Source organism: Nannobrachium achirus, assembly GCF_963921795.1.
Source record: "Nannobrachium achirus genome assembly, contig: SCAFFOLD_294, whole genome shotgun sequence".
NCBI classification, from domain to species: Eukaryota; Metazoa; Chordata; class Actinopteri; order Myctophiformes; family Myctophidae; genus Nannobrachium; species Nannobrachium achirus.
Genome location: NW_027664741.1, coordinates 40,738 through 65,539, shown reverse-complemented (window position 1 = coordinate 65,539; position 24,802 = coordinate 40,738). Strand labels below are relative to the sequence as shown.

Here is a 24,802-nt window from a genome sequence, read left to right as displayed (position 1 = left end):
ATACACTTACACTATATATATATATATATATATATATATATATATGAATAAATAAATAACCTTTCATACATGCTGAGTGACCGTTCTGTTAGGAGTTAGGCAAGTCAGACAGGCTTTTGCTTACCTGGCCTTACATCATGGCCATTGTCACCTCCATTCCATAGTGGTAGGAGGTCACAAGAATGCTTGATCATTGCACTCTGAAAATAGACAAATTACAAGCTCAAAATGCACTGCGACACATTTGTAACAAAGTATAAATGCCACTTTTTAGGCCAACACAGTTATCGCAGAGTGTATGCAGTTTGCTAGTCTGCTAGACTATTTTTCTTATTTATTGTTTTGGTTTATTCACATTAATGAAGCATTCTGAAAATGTTCATGGTGTTGTGTTACTGCTGTCATGGGTTTCCAAATGCAGATTTCTAATAGAAATTTTGCATTGAGTTTTGGATAATTAAAACAAAGCCATGTCGATAAATGATTCTTATTAACTTGTATTTTTCAACAAAATATCCACAAAACAAGATATTAACAAGTGTAATTTATGTTATGCTGATTGCAAACTCATCTGCTAGTCACATCAGTTTCAAGTTTTTCAAAGATCCTGAACAAACTAACAGACATTTTCAGTGTTTTTTCTGGCTGAGGTTTGAACTATGCCGTAAATTTTATGTCACAAAAATCTATGGACCAAAAGGAATAATGTAAATTGGCCTGCTTTTAGAGGTGCAACAAAACTAAAAGGAGCAAGATTGTTCAGGCCTTCAATAGCATAAAGTACTACTTCTGCCTAGTTCACTGATACTGTCTGTCTTGAGAGTGAAGTTTGAGGTAAATCCTTGAGAAAAAAAAAATCCAATATGGTCTTATTTCATCTTCATTTCTCTGCCATTTCATTATGTCTACCTCATTTAATCACCAGCCAGAATGTTGTTGCGAATGAAAGAAGATTGCAACAACGGCCCTGTTGCTGGCATATTAAAGATACACCAACAATTTAAATTAAAGAATTGCAAGTATTAGGGTGAGGCAACTGTCAAATGTTTAATATTAAATGAAAAGACCCAAATACAGAAAATAAACATCTAAAAATACATGGAACTTTCACAGTTAGAAAACAATCTGTTTTGTCAGTGGCTGAATAAAAATACGGTAAAAAACATACAGCTTGGAAATGTCGTTTAGATGCCCTTTTCTTCTTCAGCAAGATACAAAAATATATATCTTCCGTGCTACATACGCTGGTCTCTTCCCTTCGGCTTTGCACAATTTACTAAATTTTTCCTACATTTTCCTCAGAACAAACTACGTAGTATGACACGGTGTGAGTGAGTTGACACCGTGACTAAAAGGGATGATTATTGACTACACAGTTCAACTTAGTTTATTATAGTTACAAGAAATACTTCTCTATTATCAGGGTATGAACTATGAAATCTCAATAAAGCCCACATGTTACAATGATAGAAGTGATGTTAATTGCCTAATTTATCGTACGATGGTGTTGCGTGTCATATAATAGATCTACGAGCTCACAACGCGTTGCATCTGCGACACATTGTGAGCTTAATTTGGGGTTTAGGAGTGTTAACTCTAATACAATGCTATTTTTGTGGTGTGGATGTATGTCCAAGCATGTCATTGCCTGCAATCTAGGAAAATATTAGGTATTTTTTTACAGGAAATCTCGAAACCCGCAAATATGGTAAAAAAATATTAGGGATGAAATACAACTTCAACATCTGCATTGTCAATGTCAAGTAGACAATGCATTGAATCATAATGGGAAACAAACATGTTCCTTTTAAAAGGTTAGTCTACTACTACAACTTCAACTAGCAGGATTGGGAAATAAAAACTTTGGTCAACTCAGCGCCTGGTGGATAGTACTTAAAAGCCAAATTAAAAATGGCATTACAAAGAAAATGTATATTGTGATACTGTATAGGCCTAACTGGTACTTTTTCATTATGAATTTAAGGGCATGGGACTAGTTATTACAATACACATGGTACAAAATATTCCTGTTTTAAACCCCAAATAAGAAGAAAGAAAAAGTAACAGTAACAATATCACCATGAAGATATTCGGTGTTCAAAAATGTATCCATCAAATAATACATTCATAATGGATGTTCTGTTTTTGTTGTTTTTATTTGCTACATCAGATTGCAACACAAAATGTAGCTCATCATACTAAAAAGGTGGCCAAGCTCAACAGTTTAGCTGTGGCGAGTAAGAAACAAAGTAAGAGAAGTTCAGAATTCCGAGATTAAATAATGCCATTCCATAATTCCTGAATTTATTCTCAGACTTCTGAGAAATTCTGACTTTAATCTCAGAACTCCAATAACATTTTCAAGTGGCCCTAATCCTCTTCCGTACAAAGAGAAAGGTATTCAAGTACGTTTTCCAATAAAAGAAAAAATAATTCAGCAAGAAAACTGACAAAACAGAGATCCTGGCCTTACATCACAGCTTTCACAAGCAGCCAGTCAATCAACAACGCCTCCGTAATTTTCTACAGATTCATTTTTTACAATCTACAGTACACCGCATTTTGTTTAGACATTTTCAAATGAAAATGTATGACTACTAAAGCTGAAGTCCAGGATTCCTGTCCCTGCGGCAGAAAGAAAATTACGCTACTGAGCCTTTGCTCATGTGATTTCAGACGGGCTTTTATTTGCATCTGTCACAGAACTAGCAGAGTTCACAGCTGTCCTAATACTACCCATAAAAAAAAATCCTCCAACCATCTCTCCAACAACGGTAAAGATACCAAATGGTCCAAAGGACTAAAATAACTATTTGAAATGGAGAGTATCCCATATCGAAGCGTTATTGTTGTTGTATTATTGTTCAAGTACATTTGCACACACCAGGAATTTGTCCTCTGCATTTAACTCATCCTAGCAATTAGGAGCCGCGGGCACTATTGAACAGCACCCAGGGAGCAGTCATGGTTCAGTGTCTTGCTCAAACACACTTTGAACACTAAGCCAGGAGGAGCTGTGGATTGCACCACATCCTTCGAAACCATTAGAAGTACATTTGTGTAACAAACTAACAATCTAAAGCAATTAGTCATGGACAATTAAATTCTGTTCATAAATTCTGCGGGGACTATTTTTGCACTTACTTTTTATATTCACACTTAAATAATTAAAACACAACAATAACAAACTTTGACCAAGACTTTTTTTTCCCCCATGTAGGCTACTAACATTTATGGAATTGAATGGCTTCTTTGAAAATCAAACAAACCATAGTATGCTTTGGGAAATTGTCGTACATACTCAATGGATTATGCCAGACCACCAGGGTATGACATGAACCAATGAAAGGTTTCTCCTGGATCTTGTTAACCACACTTACTAACCCTGGCATCCTAAATTTAGGCAAATTCATTGAAAGAACAACAATCCTTAAATATAGCTCAAAACACACCACATTGCAACACGCTTTGAGCTTGTTGCAAAAATAGCCCATCTATAAGCTAACAACGCAATACGACACGTTATGAGCTTGCTATCCAGATCTGCTATTTTCAATATGTGTTCGCCTATTCTTCCATAGGGTCCATGTGGTTAATCATATCTCGCATTAGGTGACAGGTCTGAGCTAGTACTGTATACTTTTCATCGTAGACTTGATGCACTTAGTGGAGAAGGTAGGAACTTTCAACTAGGTTGGGGGGTGACCGTAACTTTAATGTGTAGAGTGGCCGAGGCCGTCTGGTAATCAGAATGTCTCGCATTTGCCTAAAGGGACTCCCAGGGAGTATACGAGTCGAAGTGCCCCTGAGCAAGCCCCAACAGCCCATCCCACCCCATAAGGTCTGCCCTCTACCTGGCAATGCTGGCCACAACCCAATAACGATGTAATAGTTAATAGATGTTTTTCAGGTGTCATGTAGATAGATGTAGGGGTATGGCCAGTAGTGTAGTCTGGGGTCACTTCACCTTTCGGGGTTGTAACCGGTCTGGAGCGGAAACCACAACGTGTCATGTTGTAGTACTCAAAGGACTACAATTTGCCGGAAAGATCAAACCGGATTCAGTTTTAACCCAAAATATTCTCCTGCGCTCAAGGACATACTTTTAGGGCCTACCTAATAACCTCCTTGATGCGGAGTAGTTTTGCTTTTGAAAAATTTGTTTGGTATATGCATCTTTTTGTCCAACTGTTAGCGACTGGCAAGACTACACTAGGCTGCTCCAGCATTTTAATAGGTATTGGGGAAACAAACAGAGGGAACTAAATCAAAGCGACGCCACTTCTTCTAGTGGTTTCCGCGCTTTAGCGGAAACCAAACGGCTGTTGTGAACGAACACCAGGCTTTCCCCCAGAAAGCCTGGTAGGCGAGGTTACCAGCAGTGTAACCTAGTTGAAAGTTTCAACCTGTAGAGGCCACTGCAACACAAGTTTCCTGAATTATGTGACTTGGGGTGAAGTTAATCTTAAAATATAAATAACTGAAAAACAGGCCAGTCTGCTTCATAAAACCGTTAACTTAATAGAGACTGTTACACCATTTGTTGGGTAGCCTAAGCCCTAAGGCAGCAATTGTATTCTTTTTTTTTTCTTTTCTTTTTTTACCAATATGATCTTCAGCGTCTTGATGTTGCCCGGCCTGACCTCCTTTTGTTTGTTGCTTTGGCCTTCCCTGTACTGGCCTTCTCTGGTACAACAGTCTTCTCTGGTACAGAAATCTCCTCTGGTGAAACAGAAGCTTCTTGAACCTGCTGTTCTGTGGCCTCTTCAACAGCCTCCAGTGCTTGTGACAGTGGCCCTTCACACAGTTCAGATGAACTCTCCCAAGCTACACAAGCCTGGGACACTGCATGCTCCATCGTGGTGACAGGGTCAAAAGCTGGGTGTGTGGAGCTGGAACTTGCTGTAGCAGCGGTGTCGATACTCTGTGGCATTGAGGTGGATTCTGGTTTCTTTTTTCTCTGGCGGTCTTTTGGTAGTCTCACTCGGGTGATGGTAACAGTAGGCCGCATGAACTGATTATTACTCTTTACATCATCAACCTCACTGGAGTCAGTGATGATGTGGCTGCCACTTCCATCCAAGTCTGTGGTGGTGTCTGATACAGAGCTGAGGTGGTCTTCAGAGGCAAAGGCTGTAGTGGACTTTGATGAAACCCGCTGGTTGTGCAGGCTTCTGTACTTCTATTAAGTGAAAGAGTACCACAGTTTATTTTTAAGTAAATGTATTAGAATAACAACTAACTTGATGTACAGTACATAAATGTATGTTAGTGTCATACGCACACGTGCATTTAGAGATCTGGAATGGTTTGAGACATTACATTCATTGAATCAATAAAAATAATTTTAACGAACCACAAAGAGGCATGTACTATAGCAGCTTCTCAAAACAATTAAAACAAAACAATAACACCTATATGCTATATAATAGTACTTTGCAATAACAACAAAGACACTCCTTTAATGTGGGAGAAATGTGTAACCTCCAGGGACGTGCTGGCCATTGGGAAAAGCGGGACAACTCCCGAACGGCCGGTTCATTATCGGTCGGTCCAGGCCGGGCCATTAGGAAAAAATGAAACTGTTTGCACAAAAGTAAAAATTTTACTGTTTGCACAAAAAGTAGTGAAAACAGCAGATCTACAGTGCGAGGCGTTGTGTGCTTGTAGATCGGCTGTTTTGACTAGTTTAAATCATTTTTTTTTTTGGACATACACAGTGGCGAAACTAGCCCCCGGTGTGCCCCGATGCGAGATTTTCACCAAGTGCCCCACAACAACAACAACAACAACAACAACAACAACAACAACAACAACAACCACCACCACCACCACCTTTTTTCTACAGCGCAAATGCAGACAGCGCAAATGCGGGACACCAGGCTCCAACAGAAGACATCAACACACTCGCCATCTAATTCATGACAATATGTAGCCCAACCAAGTAGTGTCTCACTGTCTCCATCTCTCTGTGGTGCTAATGAACTCTTCCCTATGGCACTCCAACACAACAACTCTGACATTAGTCTTCACACTACAAACATCACCACGCCGTTTTTCCAAAACAGCATTATAAATATCATCCATTAAGACAACTAGGCCTACATTAATGACAGCACACAGTTTAATTGACAGTGATGCATCACTGCAAACCAGCATTATTTATATTAATTACTTAACTCACCTGCTAAAGTAAGGTGGATGACAACAACAAGACCAGTTGGGCACGTTTTGTTCCATATTCCACAGTGTCTTGGTTTTAGAGAGCATGGCAAATATTAACTGTTCCCCAAAGTCGTGTGTTGAAACTTTATATTCCATAATGCCCGAGAGTGTTGTTTTTACTTCAGAAGTTCAGAACGTCTCTTCAGCCTGTGTTCCGTCAGCAGCACTAAGGGGCCCTGTCATAGCTTCCTGTCATACCAGTGGACATTTCAAAACAAGAGTCATTGTATTGGATATTTGTAAAGTGATCATTCAACACATGTTTTATTTTGAAATGGTAGCAGCCTACTACAGGAAATGCAACAGATCAGGACAGAAGCGGCTCCGTCTGTATACATTGTTATTATTAGATTATTTATTTTTTCTCCTCCACCTGCGTGTGCCCCTGGACGTCCCGGGCCCTAATGCGCATGCGTCAGCTGCGTCAGCGGTAGTTACCCCCCTGAATACATGTGCATATCATATGGAAACTAGAAAATATTGTTCCTTCGAAACAATTGTGGGCTCGCTTCAAGCCCTGGGAAACCCACCTTAACGCCCTCATTAGCATAATGTATGCAAGCATAATGTATGCGCAACACGCCCACACGCATTTCCAAACCATGCACCAGCCCCAATTTTCATACGTCGACTAAGCTCCTCCCCTTCATTTACATACGGTCGTCTGCATTTTTTACGCGCTGGGAAACCTACCTTAACACCCTCATTAGCATAATGTATGCGAGCATAATGTATGCGAACCACACCCAAACGCATTTCCAAACCATGCCCCGCCCCAATTTTCATACGTCGACTAAGCTCCTCCCCTTCATTTACATACGGTCGTCTGCATTTTTTACGCGCTGGGGAACCCACCTTAACGCCCTCATTAGCATAATGTATGCGAGCATAATGTATGCGAACCATACCCAAATGCATTTCCAAACCATGCCCCGCCCCCAATTTGCATACGTCGACTAAGCTCCTCCCCTTCATTTACATACGGTCATCTACATTTTTTACGCGCTGGGAAACCTACCTTAACACCCTCATTAGCATAATGTATGCGAACCACACCCAAACGCATTTCCAAACCCTGCCCCGCCCCAATTTTCATACGTCGACTAAGCTCCTCCCCTTCATTTACATACGGTCGTCTGCATTTTTTACGCGCTGGGAAACCCACCTTAACGCCCTCATTAGCATAATGTATGCGAGCATAATGTCTGCAAACCACGCCCACACGCATTTACAAACCATGCCCCGCCCCAATTTGCATACGTCGACTAAGCTCCTCCCCTTCATTTACATACGGTCGTCTGCATTTTTTACGCGCTGGGGAACCCACCTTAACGCCCTCATTAGCATAATGTATGCGAGCATAATGTATGCGAACCATACCCAAATGCATTTCCAAACCATGCCCCGCCCCCAATTTGCATACGTCGACTAAGCTCCTCCCCTTCATTTACATACGGTCATCTACATTTTTTACGCGCTGGGAAACCTACCTTAACACCCTCATTAGCATAATGTATGCGAACCACACCCAAACGCATTTCCAAACCATGCCCCGCCCCAATTTTCATACGTCGACTAAGCTCCTCCCCTTCATTTACATACGGTCGTCTGCATTTTTTACGCGCTGGGAAACCCACCTTAACGCCCTCATTAGCATAATGTATGCGAGCATAATGTCTGCAAACCACGCCCACACGCATTTCCAAACCATGCCCCGCCCCCAATTTGCATACGTCGCCTAAGCTCCTCCCCTTCATTTACATACGGTCGTCTGCATATTTTACGCGCTGGGAAACGCCACTTAACAGCCTCATTAGCATAATTTATGCGAACCACACCCACACACATTTCCAAACCATGCACCGCCCGCAATTTTCATACGTCGACTAAGCTCCTCCCCTTCATTTACATACGGTCGTCTGCATTTTTTACGCGCTGGGAAACCCACCTTAACGCCCTCATTAGCATAATGTATGCGAGCATAATGTATGCGAACCATACCCAAACGCATTTCCAAACCATGCCCCGCCCCCAATTTGCATACGTCGACTAAGCTCCTCCCCTTCATTTACATACGGTCGTCTGCATTTTTTACGCGCTGGGAAACCCACCTTAACGCCCTCATTAGCATAATGTATGCGAGCATAATGTATGCGAACCATACCCAAATGCATTTCCAAACCATGCCCCGCCCCCAATTTGCATACGTCGACTAAGCTCCTCCCCTTCATTTACATACGGTCATCTACATTTTTTACGCGCTGGGAAACCTACCTTAACACCCTCATTAGCATAATGTATGCGAACCACACCCAAACGCATTTCCAAACCATGCCCCGCCCCAATTTTCATACGTCGACTAAGCTCCTCCCCTTCATTTACATACGGTCGTCTGCATTTTTTACGCGCTGGGAAACCCACCTTAACGCCCTCATTAGCATAATGTATGCGAGCATAATGTCTGCAAACCACGCCCACACGCATTTACAAACCATGCCCCGCCCCCAATTTGCATACGTCGACTAAGCTCCTCCCCTTCATTTACATACGGTCATCTACATTTTTTACGCGCTGGGAAACCTACCTTAACACCCTCATTAGCATAATGTATGCGAACCACACCCAAACGCATTTCCAAACCATGCCCCGCCCCAATTTTCATACGTCGACTAAGCTCCTCCCCTTCATTTACATACGGTCGTCTGCATTTTTTACGCGCTGGGAAACCCACCTTAACGCCCTCATTAGCATAATGTATGCGAGCATAATGTCTGCAAACCACGCCCACACGCATTTCCAAACCATGCCCCGCCCCCAATTTGCATACGTCGCCTAAGCTCCTCCCCTTCATTTACATACGGTCGTCTGCATATTTTACGCGCTGGGAAACGCCACTTAACAGCCTCATTAGCATAATTTATGCGAACCACACCCACACACATTTCCAAACCATGCACCGCCCGCAATTTTCATACGTCGACTAAGCTCCTCCCCTTCATTTACATACGGTCGTCTGCATTTTTTACGCGCTGGGAAACCCACCTTAACGCCCTCATTAGCATAATGTATGCGAGCATAATGTATGCGAACCATACCCAAACGCATTTCCAAACCATGCCCCGCCCCCAATTTGCATACGTCGACTAAGCTCCTCCCCTTCATTTACATACGGTCGTCTGCATTTTTTACGCGCTGGGAAACCCACCTTAACGCCCTCATTAGCATAATGTATGCGAGCATAATGTATGCGAACCATACCCAAATGCATTTCCAAACCATGCCCCGCCCCCAATTTGCATACGTCGACTAAGCTCCTCCCCTTCATTTACATACGGTCATCTACATTTTTTACGCGCTGGGAAACCTACCTTAACACCCTCATTAGCATAATGTATGCGAACCACACCCAAACGCATTTCCAAACCATGCCCCGCCCCAATTTTCATACGTCGACTAAGCTCCTCCCCTTCATTTACATACGGTCGTCTGCATTTTTTACGCGCTGGGAAACCCACCTTAACGCCCTCATTAGCATAATGTATGCGAGCATAATGTCTGCAAACCACGCCCACACGCATTTACAAACCATGCCCCGCCCCCAATTTGCATACGTCGACTAAGCTCCTCCCCTTCATTTACATACGGTCATCTACATTTTTTACGCGCTGGGAAACCTACCTTAACACCCTCATTAGCATAATGTATGCGAACCACACCCAAACGCATTTCCAAACCATGCCCCGCCCCAATTTTCATACGTCGACTAAGCTCCTCCCCTTCATTTACATACGGTCGTCTGCATTTTTTACGCGCTGGGAAACCCACCTTAACGCCCTCATTAGCATAATGTATGCGAGCATAATGTCTGCAAACCACGCCCACACGCATTTCCAAACCATGCCCCGCCCCCAATTTGCATACGTCGCCTAAGCTCCTCCCCTTCATTTACATACGGTCGTCTGCATATTTTACGCGCTGGGAAACGCCACTTAACAGCCTCATTAGCATAATTTATGCGAACCACACCCACACACATTTCCAAACCATGCACCGCCCCCAATTTTCATACGTCGACTAAGCTCCTCCCCTTCATTTACATACGGTCGTCTGCATTTTTTACGCGCTGGGAAACCCACCTTAACGCCCTCATTAGCATAATGTATGCGAGCATAATGTATGCGAACCATACCCAAACGCATTTCCAAACCATGCCCCGCCCCCAATTTGCATACGTCGACTAAGCTCCTCCCCTTCATTTACATACGGTCGTCTGCATTTTTTACGCGCTGGGAAACCCACCTTAACGCCCTCATTAGCATAATGTATGCGAGCATAATGTATGCGAACCATACCCAAATGCATTTCCAAACCATGCCCCGCCCCCCCATTTGCATAAGTCGGCTTAATTTACATAATTAATGCGTGCGACGCCCACAAAACTCATTACGTTAGGCCCACTCGTTAAGTCAGAGTCCTCCCTCTTGTTGAAACCACGCCCACTCGTTAATAGCAGATCTACAAGCTCACAACGCGTCTTGATGTGACGCGTTGTGAGCTTGTAGTTGAAACCACGCCCACTCGTTAAGTTCGACTCCACCCCTTGTATTTGCGTGTAATTACCCCGTCAGCGCGGTGACGAGAACGCTTGTCATGCGGCCTCATTTACAGGAAGGAAGGAAGGAAGGAAGGAAGGAAGGAAGAAAGAAAGAAAGAATTTGCCTAAATGTGTGGGGTTCTTAACGAGGAGGCAGTAATTACGCACGCACGCACGCACGCATGCATGCACACACACACACACACACTTTCTTTGTTTATTTATTTATTTATTCATGTGTTCGTTCATTCATTATATATTTATTTATTTATTTATTTAAATACTCTGTTGCTAGTATCCACAACTTTCCAACATCCCATAATGCATTGCGCAGAAGTTGGATGGAGCTTCCGTGAGCTTGTATGTGGTATTTAATACCAGTAACACGAGAAGCCAGAAAGCGAGTTTGGAGACGGTAGCACGCTGCAAAACGGAGTTATGGCTCTTTAAAGCCCAGCCGATCGATAGGCAGACGCCTGGGGGGGGCGGAGTCCAGGGGCGGAAATAAATAAATAATTAATTACATAAATAATCAGTCTCGGAAACAGTCAGGAAATAAATAAATAAATAAATAATCAGTCTCGGAAACATAGTCGGGAAATAAATAAATAAATAATCAGTCTCGGAAACATAGTCGGGAAATAAATAATTAAACCAGTAAGACTCCCTAATATATACTGACTGCGTAGCGATTTGCGTGATTTTAGGGCAAAATCTGTAGAAGTAGTGTCCAAAAATGGGTTTAAAAAAATCGGCCTGAAGGTGGCGCTACATGGGACAGATCCATGTTGATGACATGAGCGTAGAGCAAGTGTGTACCGATTTGTGTGATTTTAGGTCAAGATTTGTAGGAGCAGTGTCCAGAATGAGTTTTGGCCTCATGGTGGCGCTAGAAGAGGAGGGCCATGTGAGAATCGTAGTTTGGCAGGCAAGGACTGTGTGTGCCAAATTTGGCACGGATCGGGGCAGCGGTTGCAGAGATATGAGCAGGGCAAAAGTGTGACGGACAGACAGACAGCCGGTCGAGGTTTCGATAGTAACTGCGACCCGACGGTCGCAATTTATCAGTCAGTGGCGGCGCAGTTGGGCCTGGTGTGGAGACAGGGAAATAATTCATTCAATAAATAAAGCTCCTTTTAATTGAGCTTGTACCAGTGAACTGTACTGTCATGAAACTTGTCGTAAAGTCTTCAATCAATCACTCGATAAAGGGATCAATACAAACCCACATTTACCCAAAACAGCTGATCCACAAGCCCACATGCAGCCTTGTAGATCGGCTGTTTTTATTGTTTTATTTTTTAAATTGTTTCCCCCTGACTTAGTCTTTTCTAGGATCACCTTTTAGTTGACCTTGTACCAGTGAACTGTACTGTCAATGACACTGTACCTATGACAGTCCTATATCAATAATTCGTTCATTCATGAATGACTTCCCTGTGGAAATAAGCCAAAAACATTACTGGGATCTCCTTTTAGTTCATGTTTATTACGTATCTATCTATCTTCCTATCAATTGGTCACATGCATTCACATTGCACTGAACGCACGCAAGCACGCACGCACGCACGCCCGCTCAGCAGCTGGCTTTTTTTCTTTTTTCTTTTTTTTCACAGAGCTCCAGACTCAGACACCGAGGTCTCGGAGGGCACCCAAGCCGGACTGCGTGCTCTGGCAGCGGCCGCGAAGCGGCCGCGGCCGCCCCAACCCACTGGAGCTAGGTAGAGTCTGGTGAAATAAAACCAATCAGTAGGTCCCCATCAACAGATGTCGCTGTAGCCAAGGAATTCACACCCAGCCTGCTCACCTGACCAGGAAGTCCAACCAGTCTGTGTTGGAGAAACAACACTGCTGCCGCTGCTGCAGTAATCATTGCTATAGAGTGCTTGTTCAGTAACAGTGTTAAACGGCTCTATATTGTGACAGGAATCCTTCCCACCGAGTGTTTGTTCACTAACAGTGTTACAGTGTGATATGAAAGAATCCACATGAGGGCAGTGTTTCCATTCTCAACTCACTGAGTTGAACAGAGGGCGGAACCCAATGCAATAACAAGTCCTATTATTTAGAAAGGAGTCACGTCAATGTCAGCATTTTTTTTCTCTCTCTCTCTTTTTGGCAACATTTTTTAAATCATTTCACAATGTAAAAACAAAAATCATTTTGAGAAAAATGTAATGACCTATACACAGTATCTATAGGCTGTGTCTGTGTATATTCTGAGTGTAGATGTTGTTGTACTTTAACCACTTAAGCCCTGTGTCAGGGGTTCCCAAACTTTTTTGTCTCAGGGCACCCCATGAATATTTTTTTAATCCGAGGCACCCCTACATTATAATTTTCACTCCCAGCACCTTATATTTATAGCATATAGTCGTTGTCGGGTGGAAACCTTGTATGTCCAAAACCGTTTTGTATTTATCATCTATAAAATGTACTTGCGAGGCATTGTGTGCTTGTAGATCGGCTGTTTTCACTAGTTTAAATCATTTTTAAAATGATAAATACAAAACACCCGAAAACAACGAAATATAACTCATGTCATTGTCCCACTGGCTTGTCACTTGCCATGATCTGAAATGGCAAATCTTTGAGTAGCGCGCAATGAGGGCCTCTCCCAACTCTATTTCCCGAGCTGAATCAGAGGCCCAGCACGTCCCTGGTAACCTCTACTGGCCCTAAATCAAGTTACTGTAATAAAGTCTTAAGAGACTAACCTTGAGGTTTTGAAAATGCTTCAAGGACTTGCAGTGGGAGTGTAGACCCGGAGATTGAAAATTATAGAACCTTTTGCAGAGGCGACAAAGGAAGCCAGCTACCGGAATTAAAAAATTTGACCCTGATGGAAAGAAGTTCATAGAATTACATTTCAAACAATTGTGAAAATAAGACTAAGTAAAGTAAAAGGGTGTTTATAATCCCATGATTCTTCTTGCGAACAACAAATAAGCTCCTCGATCTTGACTGATTCACTAACATCCACATTTCTATGGATTACACAGTTTGTCTTTGTTTGCGTGGTTTCTCAATTGCTCTGCTTTAGTTTGTTGGATCCATTGTCATGTAGTTTGATGAAAATAAAGCCGACAGGGGCAGCATATGAACAAACTAAACATCCTACACGGTGGTGTCCAAGATTAAACACAAACAGGATCTGTTATAAACCCGTATTAAACCTCAGAAATGTCTGGACCAAATGGAGATCCCGATATCTCGATAGATGAAGGTATTATCGACGATGATGAATTCAACGAAGAAGGTACCATCTAGTTTACTGTAATGTTGCTGTCACCTTGAATCTTAAAATCCCTTAATATCCTCACCCTTGTGTCAACTGTGTGAAGATCGAAAACATTTTAACATGAGAATTAACAATTGCCTTTACTCTAGTGTCTCTCTTAAATCTCTACCGTTCTACCATTGATATCCACGGAACTCATCCATTTGACTGGTCATACAGTTTACTGTACAGTGTTGATGATATTTTTTTGAATGTCTTGATGAATTGAATACACAGGACCACAATGGAAACAAGCCCTTTTTGTGTTGTGCTTTTGCATCACTGTATAATCGTACCAGTACAACTGTACTATTTGCAAATTCATCCATTATTCAATCAATCAATGTATACAATTATTTAATCACAGAAAGACCTTAAACTACACTGTTAAATCCTCAATGTTAATTTGGCATAGCCCTAAGGGTCCATTTGGTTCCTAACCCTTAAATCATTTAGCTGGAGAGGAGGCCCCTGGAACCCGTTCAATTAATGCATTTTAGTGCATCTTTGTGATAGAAATAGCAAAATAAGAGTACCACCTTCATTACAGTTTGCAGTACATCTCTCTCTAAGAATACCAAAACACAGTCACCCCGGGCACAAATCCTGTAGCCTACCTTATTCCTAACCTTAACCTCAGTCAAATGGTGCCAAAACCTACCCCTATTCCTAAACGTAACCTCAGTAAAACTATGCCTAACCCTAAATGTTATTTCTAACCTTATCCACTATTCAGTAAAACAAACTCATGGTTTACTTGGTAATTGACATCAGTGGGACTTGTGTCACGGTCATTGTTTAATCAGGATACAGTATGCCAATGATGGCTTCATCTCAACTAAATTGTTTCACAGTTTTACACTGCACTTTAACGTTTCCTCTTTTCCGTGACAGAATATGCTTCCATCAACGCCATGCTGGATCAGATTAACTCCTGCCTGGATGATTTAGAGGAACGTAATGACAGTCTGAACGGCAAACTGCACGAACTTCTGGAATCCAACCGTCAGGCTAGGATGGAGTTCAGAGCCAAGCTGGTTAGTCCGGACACAGAGGAGGACTCCTCTCCAGCTACCGATGGAGGACCAGACGAAGATATCAGGGAACCAAACCAAGGACCAGATTAGATACAGCAAGGCTGTGTTCAGTCGCTGTTATATATATAGATGTTATTCCATAACCAATTAAATACATTTATTGAACCCATAGATCAGTGACATGCTGTATCTTAACGTGTCCCATGTCTAAGATGCCCTGAATGTATTGTACCATAGCTGCATTTTCTTTTCCAGATGATTTTTTTCTTAAATCTCAGATCTACTATAACATTCCACATAGGGGTTCTCTGTCCTTGTCTACATGTATATGTTATTGCAGACTGTTCCTTTCAGAAAGGTAGCATTTTGTCCATCCCTTACATGCCCGTTTGCCTTTATGGCAACATGTTGGTGCGTGCTGTTGAGAATATATATACACTTACACTATATATATATGAATAAATAAATAACCTTTCATACATGCTGAGTGACCGTTCTGTTAGGAGGCAAGTCAGACAGGCTTTTGCTTACCTGGCCTTACATCATGGCCATTGTCACCTCCATTCCATAGTGGTAGGAGGTCACAAGAATGCTTGATCATTGCACTCTGAAAATAGACAAATTACAAGCTCAAAATGCACTGCGACACATTTGTAACAAAGTATAAATGCCACTTTTTAGGCCAACACAGTTATCGCAGAGTGTATGCAGTTTGCTAGTCTGCTAGACTATTTTTCTTATTTATTGTTTTGGTTTATTCACATTAATGAAGCATTCTGAAAATGTTCATGGTGTTGTGTTACTGCTGTCATGGGTTTCCAAATGCAGATTTCTAATAGAAATTTTGCATTGAGTTTTGGATAATTAAAACAAAGCCATGTCGATAAATGATTCTTATTAACTTGTATTTTTCAACAAAATATCCACAAAACAAGATATTAACAAGTGTAATTTATGTTATGCTGATTGCAAACTCATCTGCTAGTCACATCAGTTTCAAGTTTTTCAAAGATCCTGAACAAACTAACAGACATTTTCAGTGTTTTTTCTGGCTGAGGTTTGAACTATGCCGTAAATTTTATGTCACAAAAATCTATGGACCAAAAGGAATAATGTAAATTGGCCTGCTTTTAGAGGTGCAACAAAACTAAAAGGAGCAAGATTGTTCAGGCCTTCAATAGCATAAAGTACTACTTCTGCCTAGTTCACTGATACTGTCTGTCTTGAGAGTGAAGTTTGAGGTAAATCCTTGAGAAAAAAAAAATCCAATATGGTCTTATTTCATCTTCATTTCTCTGCCATTTCATTATGTCTACCTCATTTAATCACCAGCCAGAATGTTGTTGCGAATGAAAGAAGATTGCAACAACGGCCCTGTTGCTGGCATATTAAAGATACACCAACAATTTAAATTAAAGAATTGCAAGTATTAGGGTGAGGCAACTGTCAAATGTTTAATATTAAATGAAAAGACCCAAATACAGAAAATAAACATCTAAAAATACATGGAACTTTCACAGTTAGAAAACAATCTGTTTTGTCAGTGGCTGAATAAAAATACGGTAAAAAACATACAGCTTGGAAATGTCGTTTAGATGCCCTTTTCTTCTTCAGCAAGATACAAAAATATATATCTTCCGTGCTACATACGCTGGTCTCTTCCCTTCGGCTTTGCACAATTTACTAAATTTTTCCTACATTTTCCTCAGAACAAACTACGTAGTATGACACGGTGTGAGTGAGTTGACACCGTGACTAAAAGGGATGATTATTGACTACACAGTTCAACTTAGTTTATTATAGTTACAAGAAATACTTCTCTATTATCAGGGTATGAACTATGAAATCTCAATAAAGCCCACATGTTACAATGATATAAGTGATGTTAATTGCCTAATTTATCGTACGATGGTGTTGCGTGTCATATAATAGATCTACGAGCTCACAACGCGTTGCATCTGCGACACATTGTGAGCTTAATTTGGGGTTTAGGAGTGTTAACTCTAATACAATGCTATTTTTGTGGTGTGGATGTATGTCCAAGCATGTCATTGCCTGCAATCTAGGAAAATATTAGGTATTTTTTTACAGGAAATCTCGAAACCCGCAAATATGGTAAAAAAATATTAGGGATGAAATACAACTTCAACATCTGCATTGTCAATGTCAAGTAGACAATGCATTGAATCATAATGGGAAACAAACATGTTCCTTTTAAAAGGTTAGTCTACTACTACAACTTCAACTAGCAGGATTGGGAAATAAAAACTTTGGTCAACTCAGCGCCTGGTGGATAGTACTTAAAAGCCAAATTAAAAATGGCATTACAAAGAAAATGTATATTGTGATACTGTATAGGCCTAACTGGTACTTTTTCATTATGAATTTAAGGGCATGGGACTAGTTATTACAATACACATGGTACAAAATATTCCTGTTTTAAACCCCAAATAAGAAGAAAGAAAAACAGTAACAATATCACCATGAAGATATTCGGTGTTCAAAAATGTATCCATCAAATAATACATTCATAATGGATGTTCTGTTTTTGTTGTTTTTATTTGCTACATCAGATTGCAACACAAAATGTAGCTCATCATACTAAAAAGGTGGCCAAGCTCAACAGTTTAGCTGTGGCGAGTAAGAAACAAAGTAAGAGAAGTTCAGAATTCCGAGATTAAATAATGCCATTCCATAATTCCTGAATTTATTCTCAGACTTCTGAGAAATTCTGACTTTAATCTCAGAACTCCAATAACATTTTCAAGTGGCCCTAATCCTCTTCCGTACAAAGAGAAAGGTATTCAAGTACGTTTTCCAATAAAAGAAAAAATAATTCAGCAAGAAAACTGACAAAACAGAGATCCTGGCCTTACATCACAGCTTTCACAAGCAGCCAGTCAATCAACAACGCCTCCATAATTTTCTACAGATTCATTTTTTACAATCTACAGTACACCGCATTTTGTTTAGACATTTTCAAATGAAAATGTATGACTACTAAAGCTGAAGTCCAGGATTCCTGTCCCTGCGGCAGAAAGAAAATTAAGCTACTGAGCCTTTGCTCATGTGATTTCAGACGGGCTTTTATTTGCATCTGTCACAGAACTAGCAGAGTTCACAGCTGTCCTAATACTACCCATTCAAAAATTCTCCAACCATCTCTCCAACAACGGTAAAGATACCAAATGGTCCAAAGGACTAAAATAACTATTTGAAATGGAGAGTATCCCATATTGAAGCGTTATTGTTGTTGTATTATTGTTCAAGTACATTTGCACACACCAGGAATTTGTCCTCTGCATTTAACTCATCCTAGCAATTAGGAGCCGCGGGCACTATTGAACAGCACCCAGGGAGCAGTCATGGTTCAGTGTCTTGCTCAAACACACTTTGAACACTAAGCCAGGAGGAGCTGTGGATTGCACCACATCCTTCGAAACCATTAGAAGTACATTTGTGTAACAAACTAACAATCTAAAGCAATTAGTCATGGACAATTAAATTCTGTTCATAAATTCTGCGGGGACTATTTTTGCACTTACTTTTTATATTCACACTTAAATAATTAAAACACAACAATAACAAACTTTGACCAAGACTTTTTTTTCCCCCATGTAGGCTACTAACATTTATGGAATTGAATGGCTTCTTTGAAAATCAAACAAACCATAGTATGCTTTGGGAAATTGTCGTACATACTCAATGGATTATGCCAGACCACCAGGGTATGACATGAACCAATGAAAGGTTTCTCCTGGATCTTGTTAACCACACTTACTAACCCTGGCATCCTAAATTTAGGCAAATTCATTGAAAGAACAACAATCCTTAAATATAGCTCAAAACACACCACATTGCAACACGCTTTGAGCTTGTTGCAAAAATAGCCCATCTATAAGCTAACAACGCAATACGACACGTTATGAGCTTGCTATCCAGATCTGCTATTTTCAATATGTGTTCGCCTATTCTTCCATAGGGTCCATGTGGTTAATCATATCTCGCATTAGGTGACAGGTCTGAGCTAGTACTGTATACTTTTCATCGTAGACTTGATGCACTTAGTGGAGAAGGTAGGAACTTTCAACTAGGTTGGGGGGTGACCGTAACTTTAATGTGTAGAGTGGCCGAGGCCGTCTGGTAATCAGAATGTCTCGCATTTGCCTAAAGGGACTCCCAGGGAGTATACGAGTCGAAGTGCCCCTGAGCAAGCCCCAACAGCCCATCCCACCCCATAAGGTCTGCCCTCTACCTGGCAATGCTGGCCACAACCCAATAACGATGTAATAGTTAATAGATGTTTTTCAGGTGTCATGTAGATAGATGTAGGGGTATGGCCAGTAGTGTAGTCTGGGGTCACTTCACCTTTCGGGGTTGTAACCGGTCTGGAGCGGAAACCACAACGTGTCATGTTGTAGTACTCAAAGGACTACAATTTGCCGGAAAGATCAAACCGGATTCAGTTTTAACCCAAAATATTCTCCTGCGCTCAAGGACATACTTTTAGGGCCTACCTAATAACCTCCTTGATGCGGAGTAGTTTTGCTTTTGAAAAATTTGTTTGGTATATGCATCTTTTTGTCCAACTGTTAGCGACTGGCAAGACTACACTAGGCTGCTCCAGCATTTTAATAGGTATTGGGGAAACAAACAGAGGGAACTAAATCAAAGCGACGCCACTTCTTCTAGTGGTTTCCGCGCTTTAGCGGAAACCAAACGGCTGTTGTGAACGAACACCAGGCTTTCCCCCAGAAAGCCTGGTAGGCGAGGTTACCAGCAGTGTAACCTAGTTGAAAGTTTCAACCTGTAGAGGCCACTGCAACACAAGTTTCCTGAATTATGTGACTTGGGGTGAAGTTAATCTTAAAATATAAATAACTGAAAAACAGGCCAGTCTGCTTCATAAAACCGTTAACTTAATAGAGACTGTTACACCATTTGTTGGGTAGCCTAAGCCCTAAGGCAGCAATTGTATTCTTTTTTTTTTCTTTTCTTTTTTTACCAATATGATCTTCAGCGTCTTGATGTTGCCCGGCCTGACCTCCTTTTGTTTGTTGCTTTGGCCTTCCCTGTACTGGCCTTCTCTGGTACAACAGTCTTCTCTGGTACAGAAATCTCCTCTGGTGAAACAGAAGCTTCTTGAACCTGCTGTTCTGTGGCCTCTTCAACAGCCTCCAGTGCTTGTGACAGTGGCCCTTCACACAGTTCAGATGAACTCTCCCAAGCTACACAAGCCTGGGACACTGCATGCTCCATCGTGGTGACAGGGTCAAAAGCTGGGTGTGTGGAGCTGGAACTTGCTGTAGCAGCGGTGTCGATACTCTGTGGCATTGAGGTGGATTCTGGTTTCTTTTTTCTCTGGCGGTCTTTTGGTAGTCTCACTCGGGTGATGGTAACAGTAGGCCGCATGAACTGATTATTACTCTTTACATCATCAACCTCACTGGAGTCAGTGATGATGTGGCTGCCACTTCCATCCAAGTCTGTGGTGGTGTCTGATACAGAGCTGAGGTGGTCTTCAGAGGCAAAGGCTGTAGTGGACTTTGATGAAACCCGCTGGTTGTGCAGGCTTCTGTACTTCTATTAAGTGAAAGAGTACCACAGTTTATTTTTAAGTAAATGTATTAGAATAACAACTAACTTGATGTACAGTACATAAATGTATGTTAGTGTCATACGCACACGTGCATTTAGAGATCTGGAATGGTTTGAGACATTACATTCATTGAATCAATAAAAATAATTTTAACGAACCACAAAGAGGCATGTACTATAGCAGCTTCTCAAAACAATTAAAACAAAACAATAACACCTATATGCTATATAATAGTACTTTGCAATAACAACAAAGACACTCCTTTAATGTGGGAGAAATGTGTAACCTCCAGGGACGTGCTGGCCATTGGGAAAAGCGGGACAACTCCCGAACGGCCGGTTCATTATCGGTCGGTCCAGGCCGGGCCATTAGGAAAAAATGAAACTGTTTGCACAAAAGTAAAAATTTTACTGTTTGCACAAAAAGTAGTGAAAACAGCAGATCTACAGTGCGAGGCGTTGTGTGCTTGTAGATCGGCTGTTTTGACTAGTTTAAATCATTTTTTTTTTTGGACATACACAGTGGCGAAACTAGCCCCCGGTGTGCCCCGATGCGAGATTTTCACCAAGTGCCCCACAACAACAACAACAACAACAACAACAACAACAACAACAACAACAACCACCACCACCACCACCTTTTTTCTACAGCGCAAATGCAGACAGCGCAAATGCGGGACACCAGGCTCCAACAGAAGACATCAACACACTCGCCATCTAATTCATGACAATATGTAGCCCAACCAAGTAGTGTCTCACTGTCTCCATCTCTCTGTGGTGCTAATGAACTCTTCCCTATGGCACTCCAACACAACAACTCTGACATTAGTCTTCACACTACAAACATCACCACGCCGTTTTTCCAAAACAGCATTATAAATATCATCCATTAAGACAACTAGGCCTACATTAATGACAGCACACAGTTTAATTGACAGTGATGCATCACTGCAAACCAGCATTATTTATATTAATTACTTAACTCACCTGCTAAAGTAAGGTGGATGACAACAACAAGACCAGTTGGGCACGTTTTGTTCCATATTCCACAGTGTCTTGGTTTTAGAGAGCATGGCAAATATTAACTGTTCCCCAAAGTCGTGTGTTGAAACTTTATATTCCATAATGCCCGAGAGTGTTGTTTTTACTTCAGAAGTTCAGAACGTCTCTTCAGCCTGTGTTCCGTCAGCAGCACTAAGGGGCCCTGTCATAGCTTCCTGTCATACCAGTGGACATTTCAAAACAAGAGTCATTGTATTGGATATTTGTAAAGTGATCATTCAACACATGTTTTATTTTGAAATGGTAGCAGCCTACTACAGGAAATGCAACAGATCAGGACAGAAGCGGCTCCGTCTGTATACATTGTTATTATTAGATTATTTATTTTTTCTCCTCCACCTGCGTGTGCCCCTGGACGTCCCGGGCCCTAATGCGCATGCGTCAGCTGCGTCAGCGGTAGTTACCCCCCTGAATACATGTGCATATCATATGGAAACTAGAAAATATTGTTCCTTCGAAACAATTGTGGGCTCGCTTCAAGCCAGAAAACAATGTCTATAAAAGTACAAAATGTCAAGATCGCAGGCAGTGCTCTCTTTGACGTTACTGAAATTAGCTGCATGCATGATTTGAGGCATTTTGTTCCAAAAATGTGTTATGCAAAAGTTGACCCGCTGGTGGCGCTATAACAGGCCAATGTGAGAAGGGAGGCATCTGTTCCTTGACCTAGTGGGAATGTGCTTGCAAGATTTCACGCATATCGCAGGCTGTATTCATGAATTAATTAAAAAATAAAGTGTGCATGCGTGTGTGCGTGCGTGAATGAATGAATAAATAATAAAGTGTGCGTGCGTGCGTGCGTGCGTGCGTGCGTGCGTGCGTGTGTGCACGTGCGTTCGTTCGCTCGCTCGCTCGCACGCACGCACGCACGCACGCAAGCACGCACACACGTGTGTGCACGTGCACTTTATTTATTTATTCATTCATTCATTGAATGAATGCGTTCGTGGAACGAATGCTCACTACGGTCATCTGTATTCTTTAAGCCCTGGGAAACCCACCTTAACGCCCTCATTAGCATAATGTATGCAAGCATAATGTATGCGCAACACGCCCACACGCATTTCCAAACCATGCACCAGCCCCAATTTTCATACGTCGACTAAGCTCCTCCCCTTCATTTACATACGGTCGTCTGCATTTTTTACGCGCTGGGAAACCTACCTTAACACCCTCATTAGCATAATGTATGCGAGCATAATGTATGCGAACCACACCCAAACGCATTTCCAAACCATGCCCCGCCCCAATTTTCATACGTCGACTAAGCTCCTCCCCTTCATTTACATACGGTCGTCTGCATTTTTTACGCGCTGGGGAACCCACCTTAACGCCCTCATTAGCATAATGTATGCGAGCATAATGTATGCGAACCATACCCAAATGCATTTCCAAACCATGCCCCGCCCCCAATTTGCATACGTCGACTAAGCTCCTCCCCTTCATTTACATACGGTCATCTACATTTTTTACGCGCTGGGAAACCTACCTTAACTCACTTACTGCCAATTAAAAATGCCCTCGAGTGGCATTAGTGCCAGCCCTCTCCATAGACTTCCATGTAATTTGTAGTGCACAGATCATGCACACCCATGCACAGATCATGCACCATGTTTGTGCAGGCTGTTCACAGCTTTCAAACAAAAAAAAAAGATTGGAAATCCGTTCAGGCATTCTTGAGATAATAGCCATTATGTTTTCCTATAATGTAAACAAAGATGGCTGCCATGTTTGATAGATGGGGTTGCTATGGGGGTTAAACATGCAATTTCGCGATTTCTATCATGCCTACTACATTTTTTGGGGTCCAAAAAATCTTTTTGAAAAAAAAATTTTTTTTGAAAAAATTTTTTTTTTTTTTTTTTTTCTAAGTAAAAGTCGCCCAAAGTCGCTTGGCAGGGAAGCCCATAGTGAGAAAGTCGCCCTAAAAGTCGCCTGGCACTGTATGAGTTAACACCCTCATTAGCATAATGTATGCGAACCACACCCAAACGCATTTCCAAACCCTGCCCCGCCCCAATTTTCATACGTCGACTAAGCTCCTCCCCTTCATTTACATACGGTCGTCTGCATTTTTTACGCGCTGGGAAACCCACCTTAACGCCCTCATTAGCATAATGTATGCGAGCATAATGTCTGCAAACCACGCCCACACGCATTTACAAACCATGCCCCGCCCCAATTTGCATACGTCGACTAAGCTCCTCCCCTTCATTTACATACGGTCGTCTGCATTTTTTACGCGCTGGGGAACCCACCTTAACGCCCTCATTAGCATAATGTATGCGAGCATAATGTATGCGAACCATACCCAAATGCATTTCCAAACCATGCCCCGCCCCCAATTTGCATACGTCGACTAAGCTCCTCCCCTTCATTTACATACGGTCATCTACATTTTTTACGCGCTGGGAAACCTACCTTAACACCCTCATTAGCATAATGTATGCGAACCACACCCAAACGCATTTCCAAACCATGCCCCGCCCCAATTTTCATACGTCGACTAAGCTCCTCCCCTTCATTTACATACGGTCGTCTGCATTTTTTACGCGCTGGGAAACCCACCTTAACGCCCTCATTAGCATAATGTATGCGAGCATAATGTCTGCAAACCACGCCCACACGCATTTCCAAACCATGCCCCGCCCCCAATTTGCATACGTCGCCTAAGCTCCTCCCCTTCATTTACATACGGTCGTCTGCATATTTTACGCGCTGGGAAACGCCACTTAACAGCCTCATTAGCATAATTTATGCGAACCACACCCACACACATTTCCAAACCATGCACCGCCCGCAATTTTCATACGTCGACTAAGCTCCTCCCCTTCATTTACATACGGTCGTCTGCATTTTTTACGCGCTGGGAAACCCACCTTAACGCCCTCATTAGCATAATGTATGCGAGCATAATGTATGCGAACCATACCCAAACGCATTTCCAAACCATGCCCCGCCCCCAATTTGCATACGTCGACTAAGCTCCTCCCCTTCATTTACATA

At 41.9% G+C, this 24,802-nt stretch overlaps 1 protein-coding gene across 1 annotated transcript; it reads left to right on the top strand.

Moving 5' to 3' along the window:
- The first annotated feature begins 13,764 nt into the window (after positions 1 to 13,764).
- LOC308280825 (bublin coiled-coil protein-like) lies at positions 13,765 to 15,977 on the top strand. The gene is made up of 2 exons (XM_080755146.1): positions 13,765 to 14,078; positions 14,994 to 15,977. The coding sequence occupies exons 1-2, from the start codon at positions 14,003 to 14,005 to the stop codon at positions 15,224 to 15,226; spliced, it is 309 nt and encodes a 102-aa protein (XP_080611272.1). The 5' UTR covers positions 13,765 to 14,002; the 3' UTR covers positions 15,227 to 15,977.
- Positions 15,978 to 24,802: the final 8,825 nt, after the last annotated feature.